The following is a 27,502-nucleotide window of genomic DNA, read 5'->3' on the forward strand; positions in this document are numbered from 1 at the left end:
AGTTCCCCTGACTTCTCTCTCTCCCTCTCGCATGCACACGAGCAGTTTTCAACTGCGTCTGTTGTCTAACTCCACCTGGAAAAACACTGTAACCTACACTTGACCCTCTGCAACAAATGTAGAACCTCTTCCATTTCTTCTTGAATGCCTGAACACGAATTCCGTATGCATGGTCCCCCTCCTGAAATTGCTGGGTCGATTACACTCCAAACGAACCACAGTTTCCTAGCCACCCTTCCCACCAGCGTCACGTTGTGCAATGGAGCGGCAGTAATGGGTAAATGTGACCAGTAGCGCGGACGTTCAACTTCAAAAATTTTAAGGCGGAAGCCTTTAATGCCTCATCGTTGTAAGGAGGAGCTGTCGACAGAAATGTCACGCTTTTCAATTGGTCGACACGGTCGTGACGTCACAGTGCGCGAATTTCAAACGGGTCCAATTGTACTTTCGCTACTAACCATGCAACCAAAGAGATCGTATAGTGATGCTCCAAGTAACTTTGGCTGAGTTCAGTTAATTGCTTACTTAACCAATTAGTCTAATTAACCTTTCTAGTCAGACTAGATAAACAAATAAAACCGAGTAGGAAATTTGCCGAGCTTGGGAATCGAACCCCGGTCTCCGGAGTGCGAGTCGAGCACGCTACCACTCCGCCATGCCTGCTCGATGGTTTAGAATGAACAAAGGTGCGTCTAGTGAATACGGTGTCTTCGTTCACTCCCATCTTCCTCCCTTCCCGTTAAGGCGAGGTTTAGGTGTCCACCGAGATATGGGAGACAGATACATTACCTTTCCTCAAAAACCAATTTACCGACGAGCAAGGCGTATCTGTCCGCGTTTCAGATTGGTCCAAATTGTCGTGACGTCACCGCGCGCGAATTTTGACGGGTGTCCACCGAAATATGTGAGACAGTTACTGCGCAACTTCCTTTCCTCAAATACAATTTTCGACTAGTGTCTACTGAGATATGTGAGACAGTTACTGCGTAATTTCCTTTCCTCAAATACAATTTTCATTATCTTCATTACGGCCCCTCTTTCTTCTTTCACTCACACTTCCTCCCTTCCTGTATGGTGCGGCTCAGGTGTCCACCGAGATGACAGAGAATTACAGCCCCATTTCCTTTCCTCAAAAAGCGTTGCGTTCAAAGGGCAACGCATCGCGCCGATGGGGTGGAGGCGTTCCTTGGACTCCGTGGCAGCGCTACAACACGCTGTCGCGTTCCACTCCTAAAGGCGAAGCTTAAGCGTCATTAATTGTCAGTTAATTAATGCACCAACAAAATGTGCAGCGAACAATCGCGTAGCAGAATGCAGCACTCAGGCTTTCGCCTTTCACAACTGTAGCCGCTAAAGTTCCTCGTAATTTTTTTTTTCTCGTTTAAGACGAAACTTGTTACCGCTAAAATCGCGCAGACAAATAGGATTAATACTGATTATCGAATGGGTTGCCTTTTATATTTTTACTTGGAGAGCCTCAGGGTGAACTTCATAGCCGAATACGCGACAAACCGCACTCTTTCGTAACCTCGTTTTTTTTTTATTGAAACGTAGTCTGTTATATTCTAGTCCATCTATGTTTTTTAAAATGTCGTACATCTCAGGCAGCCGATTAAAAATTCTGTAGTGGTCACAAGACAGATTATTCGTATGCTTCTACTGCCGGAAAAAAAAAATGGTGCAATTCGCGCTCAAATTAAGAGCGAAAAGGAGATGAAAATTGAGCACCGCTGGTTTCTACTCACCCGATACGAAAGAACAACGCTTATGAATTGTTAAAAAAGAAGAAGTATCAGAGAAAAAAATTAATTCATTGTGAAATTTTGAATCACTTTCGGACTGGACCAAAAAAAATGTTTGACCCGAAAACTATTACAAAAAAATCTTGTGGCATAAAACCTTTGACAGCCCAATAAAGATCGACGAATTTTCTGGAAGGAATCGCCGAGGGTCGAGCGCAAATTTCGATGCATTTGGCGTGAAATGGCATGCTGCTATCTCGTTGTTTACTTTCAATTCTCGCACGAACCGGATATGATCCATTTCCTCCACATTAATAAAATTTCCTTGCAAACCTCTGCCCACACCCTGAAAACAAATTCCAAAACCCAGCGAGTTTGACCTTGGCACAGGGATAACACACACCTACGCAGCAACGCTGGGCGCAGACGGCCTGCCGCCTGCGCGTGGCCGTTTCCTCTGTGTATTTAGGCTAGGTCTAGTCTGTTTCTTTAATCTTCTCTCACCTTGTTTACCTCCACGCTCAATATTTACTTTTGACGCTAGGAGGGGCAGAGCTAGAACGGCCGTTCCGGCACGTCAGGGATGTCAAAACAAAAGGCGATCGCTATGCAGGGAGCTCCCACGTACGATGTCCCCGTGCATTAAAATGAATAACCTGCGGTTTTGCATGCCACGCATACCAAGCATACATTCGAAGCGCCGCTGAAAGCATACACACACCGAACGCACCGCTGCATGACAGATAGTGGTTTGAAGGGCTATCTATACCGCGTACCACAGGAACATTACGGAAACGGCTGCCGAACAGCTGAAAACGCAAGAATTGAAAAAAAAAAAATAATAATGTCAAATCAACAGCGCAAGTGCGTGAGGAAAGCAGGTCACGCTTTTCACAAGCGCTACTACATCCGACTCGGCCCTCTGAACGCGTTAACCACGGAAGTTTGATTGCACAGGAATAAAGCGAAGCAAGTGAAAGTTATCGCTCCGAGTGATTCGACAGGGAAAACATAAAACGTACATTTTTTTTTACCTGGTAAGCTTCCGCGGTCTGCGCCTGTAATTTGACATACTGCCTAATTCAATTCAACCACGCTATCCAAGTAGAAGAAAAGACACCAGTAAAGGATATATATATATAAAAATACGAGGCCGCACTGTAGGTCACGTATCCAATATATGGCTCCGAGTCAATCGATACAACCGCGTTATGATACGCCCATGGAAGTGGAGCAGCCGGGGCCTGCGGGCTGAAAGCGTGCACAGTGGCTGCCGCGCTATTGTTGTTTCCATTATTCACCAGGCTGCCGTTCGCGGTGGGGGGGAGAGAGTGAAAGAGGGGAAGGGAGGTGGAAGGCCACGGAAACGAGACCGGATAAGCGCTGTTAGCTAAACCGCACTCGCTGGGATGGCCAAAGCAGAGAATGAAAGGCGAGAGGTGTGCGTGCGTGCGTGTGTGTCGGAGGGGGGAGGGGGCGACGAACGCAATCGCCGGCAATCGGCTAAAAGCGCCACGTCCTCACCCCCCTTCGTACACCAACGAGGCGTTGCAAAGCGCGCGCGTGCCGAAATGATAAAAATGGACAGGGTGCTGTGCAGAGTGTCGCAAGCGAGCGCAGGGAGGCTCGCAAAGTCCGGTACGAAAGAAGCTTCGTACTAGCTATTGCAAGCCCGTTATGTTAGGTAAGTTGGGGTTCGTGCCGCGTGAACAGTTATGAACCCATTAGCTACACGTCCATTAGGTTCTTTTTCCTTACAACCAACCAAAATTTATTTTTCCAAACAATAAAGTTCGCGCTCGAAAAGCCTCACGAGAGTTTGCTCTTGCCCTTCTTCTTAATGATAGCGTTTTGAATCGAAGCACAGACAGTTAAACGAGCCTTGCCTCTGAGCAAAGCGTAACTAACCGTCAATACCGGATCATTGTAGGTCAATGATTTTGCGTCTCAGGCAGGCGATGTTAAAAGCATATCGCTTAGCGCTACGGAGCTTTTACGAGAGGCCTTACAGAGAGCAGTTCAAGCAGGCACCCGCAAGGCGGTAAGCAAGTTTACTTCCAATCATCACGCAAATCAAGGGCACGGGTGCTTCTTGAAATGAGTAGGATAACATTTTTAATCTCGCCAGGGCCGAAGCAACAGCAAGAACTGTACTACATCACCATCACTCGCTTTCCCGTTCCCCAGTTAATGAGCATGCCTTCGCCAAGCTCAAACACATTGCGTAGCCACACACTCACCATTCTCAAGAACCGGTCGGTCCACACTCCAGTACGCACGCCCCTTCAGTCACGCAACCGTTCTCGGTCTCGTTCTCGGTTCCATTCTCGTTCTCATTCTTGTCAACCAGCCGGAGAACGCAGGAGCCTTCCCTTACGACACACTGCGCCAACGACGAACGCCGCAAGCCGTGGCGCAAGACTCTTGCACAGCGCTTCCGAAGTGAAACAAACGACCCAGGATGGCACAATACGATTTCCACTCGCGGAGATGTACACGCAATAGCTAACCGTCTGCAAGTTCCTCCTTCGCTCGCTCTTTCGTCATCAACATGGCCGTAATCGTAGCCATCATCATCAGCTCTCGTGCGATGCGGGACAATATAATCCTCTTCCTCCTCCATTGGCCTCCAAGTATGTTTGTCCCGCACCACCAGACGTTACAGTAGTCCCATAAAATTTCCCAACCTCACCTTCCCACCTCAACACCCCAAGGTAAGAAATATACACACTGATAAAGCCGAGAGATGTACGAAAAAAGGTGTAAACAGATTCGCTACCCGAATAAACAATCAGTTAACCCCTTCATCGCTTAACATGCTTTACCGAAGAGCAAGGGCAGGTTTTAATTTCCACTAGTACGTCACTAATTTATGTTGCTCTCTTTTCATCACGGCCACGTAGGCGGGCTGAATCAAAGACGGTCTCAACGCTAAAGGACGACCGTTAATGCAATCGAACAACGTCGGTCACTCCTGGGACCAAAACATGGGCCACGGCGCTAAGGAAAGAAAAGGAAGGCGCCTTCGGCAGCCGTAAAGGGGAAGAAGAAGAAAGAAGAAGAAAGAAGAAGAAGAACCGGAGCTGCGGCGGGCTGCGCTTCCTTGGGAAGGAGAAACCTGCGCCCGCGCGCAGTTCGGACGGAAGAGGGAGGGGGAGTTAGAGCGCCTGCTCGAGCGACCCTTCGCCCTTTAGCAGCAGCCGATGCGGCTCGAAATTATTCACGACGCGGGCTGAGCAGGCATTAAATATTCGCCGCCGCACTGCCACAAAGCAGTGGGCGCTTGTCGTCTACGGCGTAGTTTCTCCGCGCAGACGCCGCTTTCGGAACTGCGCTCCCGGAATTGCTGGGGAAACTGGCTCCGACGTGAACGCGCAAACTGTAGATCTAACCTAGACGACGACGGCCGACTTCCGAAGTGATCTTAATTAGAGCAAAGGCGTAAAAACTGACGTTGTTAGGAACGAAGTGCGAACAGTACAGAAGCAATTCTGTGAGAGAAAAAAAAAAAAGGGACACTTATGCTCCGCCTTAAGGGTATGACGTGGTAGCGTTAATGTGTTAATGCCCATATGTGCGGAACTGGTCATTTTCTACTTTACATTGATGTATCCCTGAGAGACCTCAAACCACTCCTGGCGCTGAGGTGCAGCGGTTAAGCGATGCGCCACTGCCCTGCGATGGCAGCGGCTATCACCGGTGGATCTTGTGCGAGCCAGGTTGCTCTTCCCAGCAACCTCTAGAGACCAGTCAATAATTTAACTGCCACCTGTCACGGTGGGCTGCTCCTCTGGAGATATATCCTGGATTTTTCGCTCAGGGTCAACGGCGACGTCGGCTTCTCTCCGACACGAGCGCCTTAACGCTGTAGCGTTAGAACGAGCAAAGCAGCAGTCTTCGTCCGCGCGAAGCGGCAGCAGCTGTCGGCTGTCGCGCACATACGTACCGACGACACATGAATCAATACACGGCCGCTCCACACGTCTCTGAGGTCCGCAGACAACGCGTACTCCGCTGTTTAATCAATGCCGTGCAAACAATATCGACAAATCGAATAATCTCTTCGTCACGGTTAGTAGTTCTAGAGTGTTGTGGAAACCAGAAAAGAAAAACATCTGCAGACGCGCGAACCCAAGCTCAGCCAGCCATAGAAGGAGCAACTCACCTCCATCTCACGCAATGACGATGCCAATCAATCGCACGCCTTTGATTTCAGTCTCGGTCTAGACAGGAGTAGCAGCTGGCTAGCTTCCCACAATCCTTTCCAGCGTAGCAGCAGACGACACCCCTTCTACGCGTCGTCGGCACATTACACCTGGGTGTAGACGCTGCTCACCAGGCCGGCGGGGACACGGCATCGTGGGACGCCACGCGAGCAGTCAGTCACCGACGCCGCCGCCGCAACCGGAGAAGACGCGACGCACATAATCCCGCTCGAAGCACGCATACACAAACACACACCGCAGACGCCCGAGCGCACAAGAGAGAACACGGATAAGAAAATCAAGCCGAGCTTCCGACAGTTAGCGGCTCCGCGCTATGCTTCCGTCGGGCTGCAGTTTCGCTTTCCGCTGACGAAACATCGCTCCTGTCGCGACCAGCCGCCGCGCCACCGCTGCCGCCGATGCAAGTAAATCGGGCGCGACAAACAAACAGCATCAGAGGCGAACCACCGACGGCGACCGCTCGCCTGCGAAGTTCATGACTACTGACCGGACCGCACTTCGCGACCACTAGACAACCGAACGACCGTGCCGCGCCGACGGGGAGTGGCGAATGCGCGGAGAAAAAAAAAATCGAGTCCTCCAGCTGTTTCCTTCGAAGCCTGCAGCGAGCGCGGCGTCCGGCGAAGCGCAACGCGGCGTTGTCGTCGTCAGCGGCGTCAGACGCGACTACGTACACCGGAGCTACGGGGCCATTCGCGGCGCAGTTTAGAGGCGCTGCCGACAGATGGAGCCAGCGCGAAAACGCGCTCAGAAACAGCGAAGCCTGCGGGCGCCATCTGGAACGGTCTCTAGGAAACACGGACGGCACGTCGCTTGAAAAGCTGAACCGTCGAGCAACAGGTGTATGCATCGAACGACGAACTGAGGCAACTGAACTGCATACGGACAACCGCGGAACCTTCCACAGCTATTGTAGCCTATAAGTGCAGGAGGCGCATTGGTAGGTACCAAAGTCCTGTTAAAGAAAGTATGCAGGCGTATGCAGCGCACATGGCAGTAGCTTTGGGGTACGCTCACCAGGTGGCTTGGATGCCTCGACGATACGGTGCTAGAAGCACCATCGCTAGTGAAAAAAGGCGCGAGATTCAAGCTGCCAGTATAGGGGGTTTGCCGCTTTATAGCATCCTACCGCTGCACGCCTGTAGGCTCTAACGCTGAAAGCTTCGCAGGAAAATGTTAGCCCAAAATACTTTTCCAGCCACACATATCGAAAAGAACACGGATGCTGATAACAAGTATGCAGTCGCCAATGAGCAAGCGGACTATAGGCAAAGCAAAAAAGGATAATCGCACCGAGAATTTCAGCAAAAGGGGCGTCACGACAGCTCGTAACCGTCAGCGGGTCAAAGGGAATGTTGTCTGGGAAGACTTGGGCTATGAGGGTGCGAAGTGGGTGCAGCCGACAATGAAGTACAGGTAACCCTGGGAAGTGATGCACCATTTGGGGCGGCGAGTGCTGGCAGTACATGGCTGTGGACGAATATGGAAAGTATGTCAACTTTATTTTTCGCCTTTACATTTTCTTTTTCACTTTATTCAGTATCGTGGCTTCCTGGGCTTGTTGGTACATAGTTCCAATGCACTGTAGCGCAGCAAAAGACGAGGACACAAGAGACGAGAGACGAACACCACGAGCGCTCGTCTCTTGTGTCCTCGTCTTTTGCTGCGCTACAGTGTATTGGAATTATTCAGTATATCCGATGCAGTAAGGCTTAAACACACTTTCAGCGCTCTTTTAGTCCACACGTCTCTCTTTCGCGCATGCGCTTTTTTAAAGTACATACACCCTCGATCTCTGAATCACAGATATCATAAAGAGAAAGTAAAAACGTCCTCGATTAACAGTGAGCCCCTTTAAATACAGAAGAAACGTGACCCGCATAACAGAGGCCACAGCGCCGTGAGGCAGGAGTGAGAGCAAGGGGAACAGCTGCAGGCGTGTTCGTATTCGTAATTATGAAGTCTTCAGCGTAAGCTCTCTGAACACAAGTGTTGGGCACACAAGCCGTAATAAGCAGCCTGTCCCTTCCACACGTCCCTAGGCATCAATTGTACACTTGATATCGAGCGTTCGCGGTGTCTAATTAGTCTTAGTTCTCGTCTGACAGCGCTGATATCATGTCTCAGTATTCGCTCTCATTTCCTTTTTCGCAACGAAAGCCGACTGTGTGAGCTCAGTACTGGCTGTGCAAACCTTCTGATGTGTACTTGCTTGTAGAGTGCTGGCGGCGTTCAACTGCCGCCGAGGCGTGGAGAGCTAAAATTCGCATTTGCATTTCCAGAGTCGAGGTCCCTACGAACCGTCCTGAACGACGATTATTAGCACTCACCGACCATCTCCCATCTCATACTCCGAATTCAGCATTTTCCTGTGCGGAGGTGAGCACAGAGCGCTCGAACGCTCTGTGGAGGAAACAAAGCTAAATTTTACAGCAAGCAGTGAGTTTCAGAGATAAAATTCGCTCTCCAGCGCAGTCAGCATAGATATATCGGTATAAACAGTGCAGGCACAAGCCCCTTGCCCATAGCAAAGCAGCATACTGCTCGAACGCTCTGTCTAGACAGGCGTACTCACGTGTGCACTTTCATTCTGAACTGTCCTTTCGCAAATTTTTCGCACACGACGACTTCATTTTATTTTTCTGCTGAAGGATGCTTACAGGTGCGGCAGTGTTTCACATCGTGAACACCTTCCGGTTTTACTCTTTCGTTTTCCTCTTTCGCTCAGCTCATCTGAGTTACCAAGAGTGCTTGGTACCAACATGTTGGTATCACCCACATGACCGATTTTTCCGGCTTCTGCTTTTCTCTTTGTTCACGAATTTTCGAGGAAATATGGCCACAGGCGAGTTTCGCGAGCCACTGTCGAAAGCGACTAACTATTCCGTGACAAGGTATCGACCTATTCAGCGAGGAAATGCGGATCAAAAGAGAGAGAGAGAGAGAGAGAGAGTGACACGCCAAAGAAAACAGCAGAACTTCTCGCAAGCGAATTGCGACGAAACAGCGCAGCGCGCCACTGCTACTTTTTTGCACCAGCAAAATGCGCCCAACGACTGCTAATACTTATTAACTTGCATGCGTGCAGCAGAAGCATAAGTTTAACGTGTTTGCACCAATAAAGTTCACCAAACATGAAAATCGCTTTTCGATAGCTCCAAGAACGTAAGCTGACACCGCCAGTCTCGAACCCATGCGTTCCTGACAACACGCACAAGTTGCAGATGCGAGAAAATTGTACTCGGTGAAAATAAAAGAAAAGGAAATCCAAGGCAACAAGGAGGACAAATTTTCACCGGTACGACTTGCAGCTGGAACTTCATTTCATTTTTCATTCTCAGACACCTCTTTTCGACAGACTTGCCATTATTAATCCTGACAGGTTCTTTGCAATATGCCACATTTGACACGCAGCACATATCTGATTCATGAACCGAAGATGTACTTCACTGACATGCTGACTGAAAAAAAACCTTGGCCACACGCAGCGGAGGCCTTCAAGTTTGCAAAAGTGTTCTTACAGTTCATGGCATAAAACATGAATATTTACATGCATAACGAGGCTGTAAAAGTTGCAAAGCTGCAGCGCCGGCAATCATAGTGCGAGCATCTCTTTGCATAATTACTGCGTCATTTGAGGCGCGCATGTTCGAGGGCTAAGACGGAATTCCTCATCGCGCTTCCCCGGTTCAAGACAAGCATGTGGCAACAACTGCAACTGCTACGAAGTCCCCCGACGCTGCGGTGGCTGAGACAAATAGCACTCCCCTCACTCAATTTAACTAAATTCAAAAATCGGTTTACTTATTCTAAAATGTTAATGTTGCTTCCCCCTCCACGCAACTCGACTATTAGCATCACATGTTTTTTTTTTTCGAAGGGAGGGGGGGGGGGGGGTGATCCTAATAAACTAAATCTAAGATGGCTCACTGTTCTCGCATCAGTCACATCTACGAGTAGGAAATTTCACCTTGCCTAGCCAATTTCTCGGGCAAATTACACAAATCACGGACTCAGCAATCAGTCATACTTCGCGCTTTCGTTTTAATTACATATGTCGTGTTTTCGACTTGTCGCTTTAGTGACCCTAGGCCTGGATCCTGATACAAGAAAATAATGACGCGTTCGTTTTCATTTTAGCCCCATACGACTCCAAATAATTGTAAAAAAACAAAAACGGGAATTTTTTAACTGCAGCTTTTCTGTGCACCAGTGACACATTTAAATTACACAACCGAATTAGGACGCAAGAAGGACCAAATGTGCTGTGCGCTGAGAAAATCCATTTGTATGACGCGACTGTAAGGCTGGCTTCGCTGCGTAAATATCATCGATGCGGCAAAGCTACCTTGCCGTTATTCTTTATTCAGATATTTTTTCTTCACACCAGTCTAATTATTTATAAAAAAAAATTATGTACTTTTTGTAAGCTATTTAAACAACCATATTGAACGACCGAATTAGAACTTAAGAAATACCAAACGTGTCGAGAGCAAATAAAACCCATATGTCTGAAGCGACTGTAAGGCTGGCTTCGCTGCGCAAGCGTCGCCCATGAGGCAAAGCTACCTTTCGGTTATGGCTTGTTCAGTGAAAGCCCGCACTGCCGAAAGAAATTTTTGCGGGAAGCATAACATAAAGCAAAATTTATCTTCATATCATATCCGCCGACAAGGAGCTACAATCAGGAATGGCCGAGAAGAAAGATAAATAATTAAACTAGCTATATAGGAGGTGTAAAACCGAACCTACAAAGTGGACTGAAACAACGATCGTTGGTGGTGCGATATAAATAATTTGACTAATTCTGTTCCCGCCACGAAAAACAAAGCAAAATGTATTAGAAGCAAAGGACCTTTAATCCCTGATATTCAGTAATACAACCGAGCGCACGTTTTATGCTAGTGGTGTTCCAGAATTTCTCGCAGCGGCAATAGATCGTGCACATGTTATTACGAGGGGGTACCCAAAAGAAACCGGACTAAATTTCTTGGTCGGCAAAGCTTCTGTGGTACCGCGTTTTGCCACTAGGAGCGCATAGAACGAGCATTCCAGAGTCAGTAAGCCGAGTGTCGTGACGACCATTTTGTGTGAATGTCGTTTTTGCAATTGCTGATTTTCGTGAACAGCGTGCGCCGGTGAAATTCTGATTTTTGCTCGGAAAAAGTTGAATGGAAACTCTTGAAATATTAAGAAAAACGTACACGGACGATGCTATGGGGACAACTCAAGTGTTCCTGAATCGAATCCTGAATCAAAGCAACAATCATGCCAATGGAAAACTTCAAATTCACCTCGCCTCAAGAAAGCTCATGAGGTGAAACCAAACCTCAAAACAATGCTGATTTGTTTTTTCGACGTGAGAGGAGTCGTCCATTCAGAATTTGTTCCGCAGGGTCAGACAGATAGCCAGGCTTTCTACTTGGGTGTTTTGAAAAGATTGGGCAACAGTGTGCGGTGGAAGCGGCCAGATTTAGGGCGGTCGGGTGACTGGTTTTTGCATCATGGCAATGCCCCTGCTCACACAGCCCTGTCTCTACGACAATTTTGGACCAAAAATGGCATGACCCCTATTCCTCAACCCTTATACTCTCCCGACTTTTCCCCGTGCTACTTTCTTTGTTTCCTAGAATGAACAAATAGGTGAATGAATGGAAAGCGTTTCGCTGATGTTGCTGAGGTGAAGAAAAAAACGACGGAGGCACTGTCAAGCATCACAAAAGATGAATTTAAACAATGTTTTGAAAAATGGAATGAAAGATTCGACAAGCGTATCATTGCAAGTGGGGAATACTTTGAAGGAGATTGAAGGTCTGTGCTTGAAATGTGAACAAATTAGTTCAAACAAAAATAAGTCCGGTTTCTTTTGGGTACCCCCTCGTATAACGTGTGTTACGTTCTACCGGCCAAAGGCCGGCAGCAACGTGATGAAAACAGGCCGGTTCGCAGAGCAGAAAAGACGCCCCTTTATTTCCAGCTCGGAAATATATAGAGAAAAGAAAAGAGAGAAAGAAGGAAAGAAGGACCATCGACGCATGCGCGGAGAGGCGCATGTGGTCCCGATTGTGTTATCTGCAGCATTCCTTTCTCCTAGTAGCCGTAGCGCTCCACTGGCTTTTTGGTTCTTGTGGACCGACGTAGCTCAGGAACAGACGCCTCGGGAAGGTCTTGAGCCTCGTAATTCGGTGTTCCTAAGGTCGTAGGAGGAGATTCTTCAGGACTCGACGTTTCCCTGCTTCCGTCTGTGTCTGATGAGCGTTTTCGGATCTGGTCGACATGGCGTCGAACGACTCCGTCCTCAGTTGCTACAGTGACTAGACGGGCACCACTCGTAGATTTCACTTTTCCTGGTGTCCACTTTTCTCCTACGCCGTAGTTGCGCACATAAACGGCATCTCCCGGGACGAAGTACCAAGTGGCGGAATCAGCCGCTGGATTTTTGGGCATTTCGTGGCTCCTAGGAGGAAAACACATGTCTAGTCTTGTACGCAAACGGTACCCAAGAAGAAGTTCGGACGGTGCAAACCCTGAAGCCTGTGGCGAATTCCTGTAGTTACAAAGAATTCTCGCCAGAGCAGTTGCCAACTCCACACCAGGCATTCTCTTCAAACCGTCCTTGATAGTTCTCACGGCCCGTTCTGCGAGACCATTGCTTTGAGGGTGATAAGGTGGGGTCCGGATATGCTCGATTCCATTTTTCTGCAGAAATACAGCAAACTCGGACCCGGTAAAGGGGGTACCGTTATCCGTAACTATGGTGCGGGGCAATCCAAACCTGCTAAACAAGGTTCGCATGCAGTCGGCAGTGGCAGTAGCGGTTGCTCTAGATACTGGAATGGCTTCTATCCAATTGCTGTGAGCGTCGACGATTACCAACAACATCTTGTTACCAATAGGCCCTGCGTAGTCGGCATGCAGCCGTGACCACCTCTCGTGCGAAATCGGCCAGCTGACGGGGTTCCGTGCAGGTGGCATGGGCTGCGCCTGCACACAGCTTCGACACTTTGAGACCATCCTACAAATGTCTTGATCTAGCCCGGGCCACCAAAAACTAGCCCTCGCCTTTATCTTCATGGTAGACGCACCCTGATGAGACTCGTGTAGCATCTTCAACAGTTTCTCACGCGCAGCACTTGGTATCACGACACGATGGCCCCAGTACAACAGCCCCTTCCACAGACAACTCATGTCGCCTTTTCCGGAATTCCACCATTTCCCGGTTGTCACCGTCCACGACGGAGGGCCATCCTTCTGTCACGTACCTGCATATCGCTTGCAAAATCCTGTCAGCTGCTGCAAGTGCTTGAATCTCTTGGTGGGAAACGGCTGGCTGGTCCCATTCGTCCATGATAAGCACCATTTCCGACAAATCTTCGGTTTCCGCTTGCGGCTCCTGCAGCGATTGAGGCAAACGGCTTAAAGCGTCAGAAATTAGCATCTGTTTGCCAGGTTTGCAGACGAGCTTGTACTTGTATGCCCCGAGCAAAAGCGCCCAGCACTGAATTCGGGCGGCAGCCATGACAGAAGTTTGACGATCCTGTCTGAGAAGACCCAACAAGGGGCGGTGGTCCGTTACAAGCGTGAACTCACGTCCCAACAGGTAATCGCGGAACCGTGTCACGCCAAACACCAGGGCTAAAGCTTCTCGCTCAATTTGGGAGTATTTTCTCTCAGCTGAGGTAAGGGTCCGTGATCGGAAACCAATTGGCCTGTCTTCTCCATTTACTCGGTGGAAAAGGGCAGCTCCGACACCGTAAGGCGAAGCGTCGCATTCCAACATCAACTCCAGCTGCGGATTAAAGTACGTTAGCACTGGGGCTGAACACAAAGCTTCCTTGGCCTTCTGAAATGCCGAGTCTTCTTTTTCTTGCCAAGCCCATTTTGCACCTTTTTCAAGACGGCTGTACAACGGTGCCAGCATAGTGGAAAGATTTGGCAAAAACTTGTTGTAAAATGTAACCAGTCCCAAAAAGGACCGCAACTCGGCAACATTTCGCGGTAAAGGGGCTAGCCTGATTGCATCCACGTGCTTCTCGAGCGGGTGTAATCCTTCAGCATCAATAAGATGGCCAAGATACGTCACTGATTGTTGACCGAACTTGCACTTGTCGCAACGAAGTTTGATACCGTTCTCGCGGAAACGCTGTAGCACCGCTTGCAGGTTTACATTTTCAGCCTCGCTGCTCTCGGCTATCAGGACATCGTCTAGATAAGCCTGAGTCCGTTTTAGTCCTTGCAACACCGATTCAATTTTCCGTTGAAATATCGCTGGCGCTGATGCGATGCCAAACGGTAACCTGTTGTAGCAAAAGAGCCCCTTTTGTGTGCTTATCACCGCTAATTTCCGCGAGTCTTCATCTAGATCGACCTGATTGTAAGCATCGCGAAGATCTAGCACACTGAATTTTTTTCCTCCACATAGGTTTGCAAAAATGTCGTCGATGACAGGCAAGGGGTACTGCTCAACATCGCACACAGGGTTTAGTGTCACCTTGAAGTCCCCACAAATGCGCACTGTTCCGTCCTTCTTCAAAACTGGCACGATGGGCGTTGCCCATTCAGAATGAGAGACTGGCGATATTATTCCTGCTGAGACTAATCTGTCAAGCTCCTTAGACACTTTATCACGCAGCGCAAAAGGAACTTTCCTTGCCTTGAAGAACTTGGGTTTGCTCCAGCCTTGATGTGCAGTCGGGCTGGCGGGCCTTTCATGAGACCAACGCCCTCAGTGAAGAGGTCGGAGTTTTGCTGGAGCAGCGTCGGCACGTCCTCCAAGGTTTGTCTTGCCACGGGAGCCTTCGAATAGACGTTCAGCACTTGAATGCGTTCGTCTGTTAATTTTTTCAGCAGGTCCCGACCGCAAAGACTGGGGCCATTGCAGTCTAAAACAGTCAGACTGCACTGCACTGTTGCACCTTCATATGAAACTGGCATTGTCAATGCACCCAGGAGCGGCAACTTTCCCAGATAGCATGAAAGCTGTACTTCAGACTTCTGTAGCTGCGGCCATCGATGAGAGTGCATTTCGTAAATGCTCTTGGGAATTACGCAAACAGGAGAGCCGGTATCGATTTCCATCATTATTTCGATGCCATTCCACGCAAACGGTTTCCTGATGGGGGGTATGAGAGAGCGCGGAGTGGTCAAGGACCAAATTTGTGACGCGCTGCTATCACTCTCATCGGTTTCTGTCGTCTGTGCCGTTACTGCTAGCATTCTACTTCGCTCATTTGCCGGACACATTTTAGCTAAATGCCCTGGCCGTGCACACTTGTAACATTTGCGCTTGATTAGCCGACAAGCCTTGGTGTTATGACCATGCCTACCGCAACATTTGCATTGTTGTACGCCCTGCGACTTCGCGCGCGACTCGTATTGACCAGAGAGCTTTAGCAATCTCGCTTGTTCTTGGTCTATAACAATACCTTGCGAATCGCGCTCAGCGCTCTCTGCGGAAAGGACAAGAGCCTCGGCTTCCTCAAGAGTCAGATTTTTCGTCGCTAGCAGCTGCTTCTGCACATTCTTGGACCGGACGCCGCACACAATACGGTCCCTTATCATTCTGTCCAGCGCAGTTCCAAAATTGCAATTGTGTGCCAACTGCCGTATTGCCACTATGAATGCATGTACAGATTCTCCTTCTTGCTGGCAGCGATGGAAGAACTTGAAACTTTCAGAAATTTCATTCGGTACCGGGTCGTAGTAGCTGTTTAGGGCCTGCACAACTTCTTTGTAGGTCAGGGCGCTAGGCTTTCGCGGTGCTACCTTCCCGTTCAAAATTTCTATCGTTCTTGTTGCAAGCGCAGCTACCAGCAAGGCTCTTTTCTTAGCATCGTCCTTCACATCATTCGCTTCGAAATAGGCTTCCACCTTGACTAGGTACGCCTGCCACTTATCTTTTTCGTCTTCAAATTCCGGTAGCCTGTGTGCCATGGCTGGTGGTGGGCTCCTTCTGCTTCGCTGTCGTGCTTGGGCGTATATGTTGGCTTCCTTGCTGCAGCAGAATCCTCGTCGCCACTGTTACGTTCTACCGGCCAAAGGCCGGCAGCAACGTGATGAAAACAGGCCGGTTCGCAGAGCAGAAAAGACGCCCCTTTATTTCCAGCTCGGAAATATATAGAGAAAAGAAAAGAGAGAAAGAAGGAAAGAAGGACCATCGACGCATGCGCGGAGAGGCGCATGTGGTCCCGATTGTGTTATCTGCAGTTATTGTGTTATTTGAAGGAGATTGAAGGTCTGTGCTTGAAATGTGAACAAATTAGTTCAAACAAAAATAAGTCCGGTTTCTTTTGGGTACCCCCTCGTATAACGTGTAAAGTGCGTGCGACAAAATGAATCCCATATATGACGCCTAGCTCCAAAATGGGCGAGACATACGATATGCAGCTGGATCCTTAATTTATCTGCTCGCGTGCACTTCATTTCGATGGAGAAATCTAGAAGCCTAGCTCGCCGCGCCAAATGCGCTGCTAACTGGTGCTGATCCCTTCGACTTTGGCTGTACCGAATTCCCAGATATTTGTGGGAAACTTCTGCCCTACCTTTAATTTTCAAGCGAGAAGTGACTCAGATGATTTTTCCTACCATTAAAGAATCTTGCGGCGCAACATTTCTGAGGCTCACTCCTGCCAGATCGGTCAATGCCGAAACTTGCAAAAAAGGGAACCGCTAGAGTCGCCCCTATGCGCCTGTTCGAGGTCTTCCAGTCGCATCAAGCGGACGACAGCTACAAAACCATAAGCAGCGAGAACTCCAAACGCTCCACTCGCAAGGCAGCAGCGAACTCGGTGGCATGCCGGCAGTCCAAACGAAGTTTCTGCAGCTAACTGAAACTTAATTTCTCATCGATAAATGCAAAACGTTCTCCGAACATTTCAATGTCATGTACGGAATAATTAATGATGAGCGAGTAGCTGGAACGACGATGCTACTTCTAGGCAGTAAACTTGCTGACTTTGCAGACTTTGCCCCCAAACGACCCTAATGCACAAGTCTCTGGCGGCCATTAAGAACGGCGTGCGAGGATCGAAGCATCTGCAGCATGAGTGATCACCGTGGGCGGATACACGCGTCGTTTCCTCCTGCAGTGATGCCCCCGAGAGCCGTGGTGTTAAGAGGCCAAACTTTCTGTGGATATTGGAAGGCTAACTCGCTCCCTCCAAGGCCCAAGCAAAATACTCTACATAGATATCTTTTTCCCCTCTTGGCGACCATGAGACGGTTCCAGTACCGTGTCAGCAGTTTACTGCCATGAATCACTGGCGGCAGTCAAGTACTTATTTGACGAAGCTCTGACGCTTGGACAGTGTACGTTAATGCAATGCTGAAGGGAAGCAATGGACATTTAAGCGAAACAGTCGCTCGACCAGGATTTCACACAACAACGTCAAGACGGACGACATTTTTTTTTCTTCGTCACAAATCACAGGGCTACAGTTTTTTCGTCTCCTTGCTCGTTCGTCCCTGCTGTGTGACGCTTTTGCTTACGCCAGAGACGACGGCTATGTTTCCTTAAAAGCATATGGTATTTGAAGAATAGCAAAACAATACAATTTGCGACTGCACAGCCACAAAGGAGGTGAGCCCACTGGCCAACAGATGACACAAGTCTGAAGCACGTCGTCCTGCTTCGTAAGTAGGCGTTTCGCGTGTCGTTTTTCGCTATTCCAACAAAATATTCTTAAAATATGCTCGCTAGAACAAAAGTTTTTCCAAGAACCCCTCGGTATAACTTGCACATTTCCCGCGCAGATTCTGAACGACACCAAGACCGAAAGGCGAACGTCTCTCCCGGGAATTCCTCAAGAGGCGGCCTCATTTAATTCGTAATAACTCACCGTGAGCGGCGTCGAATTTATGAAAGCCCGGACCCAGAAACAAAACGCATGCTTTCTTTAGCTCCGTTCCCCCTGCAATCTCTTTCCTGGCCCGAGAAGAGCGACGCAACCGCGCACAGCGCCGATCATCACTGAGACAAGAGAACTAACTCACCTTAGGGTGCGGCAGTGGTTCGTAGCCCGAAGCGCCGTTGCACTTTGCGAAAGTCTTGGGCGTCCAGTAACCGTTCGTGACACCACCGTTCACGGCGAAAGAGTGACTTTCGAACGACAACGGCGGCCTACCGGGCGAAAGCGGGCCAATCGTGGACAACGTGGGCGCCGACGACGACCTCTGGTCCCAGCTGGACACGCGCACCACGACACTCACTCCGTTGCTCTCCGAGATGGTGCTGCTAGAAGACGCCGATGATGAAGAGGACGAGGACGAATGCAGCAAGGTACAGTCAGGGTCGCAGTGCTGGTCCGCGGCAACCTTGCTAGCGGCGCTGGATGAAGAGTTCTCGTCCCGCTCCTCAATGTCCGACATCCACACCTTAGGCGGCATCGCGACCGGTTGCTGACCGGTGCTCTTCTTGCGATACGGAGAGCGCGTCGGCGAGAAACCCACGGGTTGCAACGGCGGCGGAGGCGGCGGCGGTCGGTGCTCGCGCTGTAGCTGAGGCGACCCGTGGTGCACATAATGTTGCTGATGCTGGGAATGGGCTGGAGAGGTAGTAAGACCACTGCCGTTCACGAGCTTCGGGGACCGGTACGGTGCGGGGGAGCCATTGAACGCCGCGGACGGATCCCTCGCAACGCCAGGAACCTCGACGGAGCTGGACTTCCGGACCCGAGGAGACGCGCGAACGTCGTCGGCGACGTCGTCCGCCGCGTCCTCTACGGAGTGGGACCTCATGGTGACCAACACTTTGCCATTCGAGGCCCTGCTGATGGAAGGGCTCCCGGTGGGGCAATCACTTCGCGGCGCGGTTCTCGACGATGAAGTAGCGCCCGACGCCGAAGGCAACAAGTGCGAGGTGCTCTCGCGCACGGGAGACTGGAGCGCCGTGGGCTCTTCGCAGGTGTCCTTGCGCAGGCTGTCGAACCACGTCTCCGCGGCGCCGATCGCGAGGCCACTCCTCGACTGCGGTTCGTTGAGACGGCAAGGCAGCTTGGATTCGGCGAACATTGCGAGCTCATTGAGCAGTCTCGCTGACTCGCGGCTGGTGTTGCCGACCCACCGCGAGAGGGTCGATTCCGTTAGCGGCGGCGGCTTGTAGCTCGACTGGTCGGTGATGTCACGGTCCTTGAACATGCCAGGCGGCGAGATGCACGTGTCGGCCAGCAGAAGGGCGTCCACGCCGTGGTCACTGATGGGTTGCGGCTTGGGCTGCACGCCTCGCCAGGGGGACAGCGGGAGCACGTCCGCAGGTCGCACGTCTTTTCGGGGAACGGCCTTCGGAGAAAACGTGCAGGCGGTGGAAGGCAACTTGGCGGGTGAGGAGCCGTTAAGAAGCCTCGCTCGCTCTTCCGTGAGGTTCGCGTTCTGGCACGGCGGTGGCATTTGGCGCCGGGACGTCGGTTGTCTCGGCTTTGGCACCATTTCAGTCACAGATTCCTGAGCAGTTTTGGGCGGTAAGGTTGGCGGCTTGCAGCATGGAGGCAGAGCCGCAGGCACGGCGCTTAGACTGGGGTCTCGACCAGGTCCATTCGCTCCGCAAGTGACTCTGCCGTCGGTAGCTTTCGTCCCATTCAGCAGCACTGCGGACACTCGGCCAGAAGAAGACGAGGCCACTGTACCGCAGCACTCTTGCAGCGGCTCCGCGAACTTGACGCTGTTTTTCACCGGCTTCACGCGCTCTTCCGCTGCTCGAGGTCGCGTCCTGGGCAAAGTCATTTGCGAAGCCTTCGTACCTGTCGACCACCGATGAATAGACGAGTTGCGGATGACGGGAATGGTGACAGGTTTCACGGGCATCTTCTCGGAGACAGACGCAGCTTTCCTGAACACTGACGACGACGGCTGGATGTGCACATCTCGGGCGTTTATCGAGTGCGACCTCGGAGGTGGCTGCCGCCTCGTCGTCGGCGCGATGACGATCGGGTGCTGCTGCGGTTGCGGCGCAGCTCTCCTTGCCCGGGCGTCGACGACGACGTGCGAGCGGACGTCCTCCACCTGGCCACTCCCGACGGGTGCTTTACGAGTCCTCGGCTTCGGTATGGCCGACGGCTGGGACACGCCGCTAGCACTCACCACTCTCAGTTCGTGTCCGGCAAAGTCGACCGCAGGCTGCAGCGAGTAGACGACGGCGGGCTCCCGAACCTTGGGCCTCGACGCCGCATGCAGGTCGACCTGGATGATCTTGGCTTCTTCGCCGCCCAGGCCCGGCGCGTAGGAGGACGTTTTATCAAACTCCTGCCTGCCCTGCGTCGTCGTCCTCGTCTGTAGCGAGCCGGACCTGGCGACCCTCTTGGAACTCCTGCGGCTCGCAACGCCGCCGGCGTCGAAGCAGCCTGCGGCCACCCGCGACATGTCGGCCCGCGCGTGAGCAGCGGCCGGCTCGTCGCACGCCAGCGCGGCAGTGACGACGGTCGCGTCGTGGGTTGACGATCCCGACGGCCACGCATGACCGGCCGCTGGGGCTGGCGGCGGCCGTTCCGTGCGGCTGGCTCGCTGGTCCGCGGGACAGGCGCGGCCTCCGGCGTCATCCGACACTCCGGCGACCTCCCCCTGCTGCTCGCCACAGGGCGGAACGCGCCGCCGCGGGCTGTGGGCGCTGCACTCGCACCGCGTGGGTGGCGGCGTGGACAGCAGCGCGGCTGTCGCTTCCCTCGAAGAGTGCGGCTGCGCTAAAGGCTGCGCTGGCGCCGGTGGCTGCTGCTGAGGGGGTGGTAGTTGCTGCGGCTCATCCGGTCCGGCCGCCGGTAGTTGCGAGCTGCCGGGCAGCGAGGGGCGCGGCCGGTAGGTTCCGAACACCAGGTGCTCGATGTTCGTGTAGCCAGGGTCGAGCCGCAGGTCGACGGCCCGCTTGGAACCGGGCTTCTTACGCACCTTGATGTTGTCGGCGAGGCGGAGCAGCCGGTTCCGGTTCCGGGCGATGCTGTCCAGCGTCGCCTGGTCCACGGCCTGCGCCGACGATGACATGGTGACGGTCAGCCCCGCCTGCGCAAATAAGGAAACGTGCTCGTGAACATTGTGAAGTCGGTCAGAAAACAACAACGGCTGCCACACAGTAACAAAAAATGTGGCACTTTGTGAAAGGAACCGAAATTCGCGTGACAAAGCTGTGTAAAAGAAGGCATGTCAGCTGCCCGTCCTGTCATCTTTGAAGTGAAATAGAGTCAGCTCTTGGGCCAGTTGGTGCATCTTGAAATAGCGGAAAAGATCCGCACATAAGAAAAAGAGTATGTTCGACACGGACGGCGCTGGACTTTCAACTGTGCTTTACTGAAACATACAATCGCCGCACACAACATCCGACGCATGCGTATCTTCAAATACTCCCATGACAAGAGCATTGATGACAGCATCGATCACCCCTATCAACCTTCTAGGTAGACACGTTCCTTATTCGCTGAACAGTTTTTTTTTTTTTTTTCAATTTTGGCAGCTGCTGCAACGAAGTGCCAAATACCTTCCTGGGTCTCCCCCTCCTATGGAGCTTTTATAAAACGCTCCTTTCCGCCCCAGCTTCCTTACGAAATTCAAATGGCACACAGCGAGCTCATGGGCATACACGGCGATGTCGAGCAGGATTTAAGCAGCTGCACTCGTTTTCTTTTTGAGGTTATTTTTTTTGTTTAACCCAGTAAATTTAGTACAAATGACAGTAATATAATTCTTACTGAACTGCCACGCACACTACTCAGCTCCCTGTAAATACGGATGTTAAAAAAAAAAAAAACGATTTTCGCTGATGACGATTCAGAAACAGGAACATACACCTGATGTCTCCTAAACATTCTTGAGGGCAATCTATTTTTTTTAATAAAACCTACGACACCCTTTAGCAACACCAAGGATGTAATATGAAGCAGGCTGTTTCATGTCTCCTAGAATTCAAAAGTGCCCATATAAAAACAAGGAAAATCATACAATACACTGAAATAACGCTGAAAAAGACGACTCCTGCACTCTAGTGAAAACCGCAAGCCTCAGGCGTCCTAAAACGGCTAAATACTCGAAAAGAAGTCTTCCGTTTCCCATAAGAAAAGAGGCTGACGAATGAGAACCAGTTACACGTGAGATGAAGATTGGTTGGTTGGTTTATGGGGTTTAACGTCCCAAAGCGACTAAGGCTATGAGAGACGCCGTAGTGGAGGCCTCCGGAAATTTCGACCACCTGGGGTTCTTTAACGTGCACTGACATCGCACAGTACACGGGCCTCCAATTTCTCCTCCAAAGAAATTCAACCGCCGCGGCCGGGATCGAACCCGCGTCTTTCGGGACAGCAGCCGAGCACCATAGCCACTGAGCCACCGCGGCGGCAGATGAAGATTGAGTGTGAGTGGAAAGCTAAAAGGAGAATTACAAAGGTGTCCAAGCAGCGCACACCAACAGTCAGCTCACGTGTCACTGTTGTATCAGCGCGCGTTTTCACCGCAATGAAAACAAGGAAGTGCAGAAAAAGATTCGAGAAAACTACAAAACAGTATTACGTTTCAGACCGCTTCCCAAGCCCACAATACGAAAAGCGAGGCACTCATGAGCGAATTCAGTGGTAAATTTGAAGCAAACAGGAATAACGTCGACAGCCACAAAAAGGCAAGAGGGCTCCCCAACTGAAAGCTAATGAAAAAGGCAATATAAAACTGTCTGACAACGAAAAAAAAAACCATGAATCGTATTTTCCGTCTTACTCAGTGCTTAAACAACAGATACGAACTGGCCATACCATTGCCAATGTGTTTAGGAAGTTAGTCACGTTATGAAATCGGCGAAAAAAACGGAAAATTTATATTTTGCTCACGTACCGTACTATAAGAAATCCAAATGTGCGGGTTCTGACGGGCTTCCTTTTCTATACATTGGTGAGTGTAGCTGAGATCCTGATTTAATGCCGGAGACGACACGCTGGAAACAATCAAGAGGCAGCACTCAATTAAGTATTATGTGCCTAATCCCCAACTACGCTTCACCATGTAAATAATGTTGAAAAAAAGCGCTACGCCTGAACTCAGAAAAATTCACACGGACACCTAATTCCACTGTGTGTTGGCAACACGACAGCATTAACAGCTGTTGACGCTTTTACGGAAGTGACGTAACGTCGTTCCTGCCAATGGGCGAATATTATGACCATCGACCAGGCATGGGCGACCGTTCACGAAATGTGCGGTAGGGGTTGTGTACGAAGTTCCCCTCTCCTGCGGCAGTTCCTACATCGGACAAACCGGGCGATGTGTCAATAAGCGGATCAGAGAACACCAAAGAAATGTAGAACAAAATAAAGATGGCCCCCATTTACCCATGCACATCAGAACCTGCCCGTCGCGCACTTGTGAACCACGCTTTTCTGATGTGCGGATTTTGGCAAAGAGTAGTGTGACAAAAGCCAGAGAACTGATAGAAGCATTCCATATCGAAAAGAGGGGCAACTTGTGCGTCAGCGAAACGTCGATAAACCTGTATAAGGCTGAAAAAGCGTTTTTTGATCGCTGCTTATCATCACGAAGCTGAATGTCTTCCTTGCGCATGCGCCGACAGTGACATATATGTACGTGTCTTTCTGCACATTAAATCAGTTGTGAGTGGCGCTCTGTCTCGTCTTTCTTTCTTCTCCTGTGTGTGTGTGTGCGTATGGTTTGGCGCGTTTGAATTTAATTATGAATTGCCCTTATAAACTTTTTAAACAGTCTATAGACTGTTTAGACTTCTCATATAGACTGTCAGACTTCTGTCTACAATGTCTATCGACTTTCTAAAGACAAATCCTAGAGAGCAGTTTATAGGCAAAACAAATGCTATAGATAGTCAATAGACAATCTATAGACTTATGGCTATACACTTTTAGTAGACTTCTGTCTATGCGCAGTCTATAAAATATGAATAGACAAAAGGATATATCTATAGGAAGGTAATAGAGTCTATAAGAAGTGTATATGAAGTCTATAGACTGTCTATAGACCATTTTTATAAGGGCAGAGTCCCATGGGGATTCTAATGTCATCGCATTAATGGAGCACTTCTCAGCAAGGTACGAGAGGCGGCAATGTGTGTGCGTGACGAAGCAGGGAAAAAATCGGAATCGATAAAACCTGTAGACTTGGAAGAAAAGCGCGTCACTAGAGCCAAAGAATCAAGTTACACGCAACACAAGTGACGAGAAAAAATAATGTACGGAAAAAGCTCCCTGTAACAGCGAGGAACTATTTATCAGAGACTTTCAGCATACGGGAAACGTATTAGCGAAGACGTACACCGGTATACCGTACACCCATGCCAGACGTACACCCATGCTACAGCGCGTGCACAGCGTCCGGTAAACGCGCACACGTCTCCGCTAATACGTCTCCGGTGTTTCAAAAGCCCTCTATTATTTCGAAAATTAGCGAAGCGTAATCCATGACTCCGCAGCACTCCCACCCACGACAACTGCAGCCTCCTTTCCAAAACAACAGCGCAGCTCCATTTCAAAAATTTCGCCCCATAGTTTTCTCCTTTTCTTCATCCTCCTCCTCGGCACAGTTCATGGACAGTGTATAGAAATTTTAAATACTACCATTGAAATTCTGCAAGGGCCCCCGCGCCTCAAATAATAATGCTAGCGAGGCCTAGAAGAAGCCTGCTCGTGTCTCCATAGAAGTAGCAGCAGCAGCAGCAGCAACACGACACAAATCGACGCCTCAAAAGAGCGCCGAGCGGCCAGCGATAAAAGGGCGGGCAGCAAAAAAGAGCGGCACGTTCTTCTTCCGCCCAGGCGTTCGCGAACGCGCGCGACATGGCAGCCAAAGTGCAGCGCAGCCATCCGAAACGTCCTTTCAGGGGTGAGAGGAAGGAAGGAAGGAACTGCCAGCCGAGCAAAAGCAGAACGCGTCCTGCATCGGCGACCTGCTCCTTCGTGCAGCGAACTGGACGCGTTTCGAAGGAAGGCGGAACGACGCCAGGGGGACGCTTAACCTGGCCCCCAACTTCCACCCTGCCTCTCTCTCACTCTCTTCCCCTCTCTCCTTCGGTTGACATTGTGCGAGCAGACAAGCGTGGCGCTTGTCCATTGTCCCAGGTCGCGCGCGGTGAAAGTGCCGAGAGGGCCCTAATCTGCGCGGCAAGCGTCGTCTCGCTTGCCGCCGGCGTCGTCGTCTGACGAAACGCTGAACATCTTGACCCCGAAATTCCGGCCCGGGTCGCTGGCGGTCGCCGAGCGCTGTACGGGAAGCGGGAGCGATGGTACCTGCTTAGTGGAGCGGGCGAACGAGCGAGCAAGCGAATAACTGAAGAAAGTATAGAATTGCTTGCGACAGGGCTGGGACGTTGTCTTTTTGATCCAGATTGAACGAATCCTTGACGAAGACGGGGGGAAGACAACGAACTGCAAGACTGTCTACTGATCGTGCGGGCATCTGTGTCGTTTTACCTCTCGCGTACGATGTAGAGTGTAAGTGCAATAAGCCAGAAACTGCTACGAGTGAATCCAGCGGTTTGTTGCGCATTTCAGTCTCTCCTTCTTTCGTCGTCGTCGAGACTGCGCTCATTCTCTGACTCCCCGAGAAAACTGTAGAAAGGTGAGAATCCTGTAGCGAGTTGGTTCACGCTCGTCCTGCTTAGCCGGAAACGGTGGAAATAACACACGGCGGAAGAAGACACATCGCGTCCTTCTTTATGTGTGTGTAGTTTAAGCAATTCACGCTTATGACAAGGTGAAGCAGTTCGTACAGCGGAAGAAAATAACTCGAGCATGGCGCTATCGAGAATATTTGCCAATACGACCAGCCCCCGTATACTCCATTCGCGCTCACTTACACATCGCATTTTGCACGTTGTGATCAGCCGACATCCCTACGCACGACGAGCAAAGAGCGCTCACCGCGGCCTCCAACTGCAAACGTAACTTACTTACCGGACTGATTAGCGAACGCAGTTTCTTATCGTACCAACCCGCCACCTGGCGCGACCAACGTTCGCCGAGTCGTCACCTCCACTACTTTCACAGCGGTTGTCGCGGTCGACTGTTGACCACACAAAAGCTGACAAAAGTAGCGAAAGTTATCGAGAAAGAAAGAAGAGGAAGAAAATTCACAGAGGCACTTAATTCCGTGATGTGTTTGCCAGTGCGGCAGCACCAGCAGCTGTGGCGTTGATGTCTTTACCGGAAGTGACGTCACTTCGTCCAATTAGTATGAATTCTCCCTCTGGTGACGTCACCGCCCACCAGCCAATGGCAATGCACTGGTGTGGTGACGTCACTGCCATTCAGCCAATGAGCGAAAGCTAGCGCATTAAGAACCATCACCGAGACAAATACCAAGTAAGCGGGGAAACGAAACGTCACACTAGAGATTCTAGGTCCAGCTAACAGAACAGAGGCGGTAAACGTTGGCCTTTCAGTCGATGGCAGGTTTAATGCTGCCACGTGTATTAGTTTCCAGAACTGAGTGATTAACAACCAAGAAGCGCATGCGCACGAATGCCCTGCCAGCGGCGCACGTGGTCAGGCAGCGCGGGAGCAGACAATGTCGGGCAGCGGGGGTTTCACGCTTGTCCCGGAGTAGAAAATGGGCTCAAGATATACTTGAGACGCTGACCAGACAAGCTCGCGGAAAAGTCGAAACTGATGGACAGCGCTACAAAGGAAGCTCGTTAGGGCGCCGCGCCGATGAACCGCTACAGAATTGAGGCCCGCCCGCCCACACACTCGGCCTTCACAAAAGAACGGACGGCTGGGTTCCTGGTGCCGATATATATAGGGGGGAGGCACTCAGTGAAAGGTCGGGCGGGCACAAAAGCTCGAAACTCTACAGCCCGACGAAAAAAAAAAAGAAAACAAGGAACAGAACCGGGTCGGCGTCTTTATGACACAACACTTATTCGAGGCGATGCCCATAAACGCTTTCTGTTGTTCCCTCTGCGCCGGGGACTTCCTCTAGTATAAGGGGCGTCGATCGCCATCGTAATATGCCACAAACGGGAACTCCGGCGCTCCTACTCGGTAATGAGAATGATGGATTGATTTGATTTATTGGGGTTTAACGTCCCAAAGCGACTCAGGATATGAGGGACGCCGCAGTGAAGGGCTCCGGAAATTTCGGCCACCTGGGGTTCTTTAGCGTGCACTGACATCGCACACACGGGCCTCTCTAATTTCGCCTCCATCGAAATTCCGCGGCCGGGATCGAACCCCCGTCTTTCGGGCCAGCAGCCGAGCGCCGTAACCACTGAGCCACCGCGGCGGGTTGGTAATGAGAATGTGTCACGTGTCTCACTGTTATGTGCATCTTCCTCCACGTGTCCGGCCAAGCCACGTGCATCTTGTGCGTACGCCATGTGTTAAAATTTGTGTTGGGCCAGTGTGCGTGAAGTGTGTGTTCGTTCGTTTGTTTGTTTTTTTTTTCACCATTTAAAAGGGATGCTTCTGTCCCACTCAAACGTTCTTTTTGACGTTACTTTAGGCTCACACTGTGAACATGTAGAGACGACAAAGCCACACACCCGACGCCTCCTGAAAACACTTTCGAAGCAATGCACAAGTGCAAGGAATGCCGCAGAGAGGAAGTGCC

The 27,502-nt window shown here is 50.7% G+C and overlaps 1 protein-coding gene across 3 annotated transcripts in view; it reads right to left on the bottom strand.

Moving 5' to 3' along the window:
• Positions 1-27,502, bottom strand: part of RhoGEF3 (Rho guanine nucleotide exchange factor 3) — a 355,331-nt gene that overhangs the window by 128,680 nt on the left and 199,149 nt on the right. For all 3 annotated transcript variants that reach the window (XM_089544803.1, XM_089544804.1, XM_089544802.1), the window contains one exon: positions 17,960-20,950. In XM_089544803.1, coding sequence (XP_089400929.1) covers positions 17,960-20,932 — 2,973 coding nt within the window. In that variant the 5' untranslated portion in view covers positions 20,933-20,950. The remainder of the gene's footprint in view (positions 1-17,959; positions 20,951-27,502) is intronic.

This window comes from Amblyomma mixtum, chromosome 5 (genome assembly GCF_055824585.1).
Source record: "Amblyomma mixtum isolate Tamu chromosome 5, ASM5582458v1, whole genome shotgun sequence".
Lineage (NCBI taxonomy): Eukaryota > Metazoa > Arthropoda > Arachnida > Ixodida > Ixodidae > Amblyomma > Amblyomma mixtum.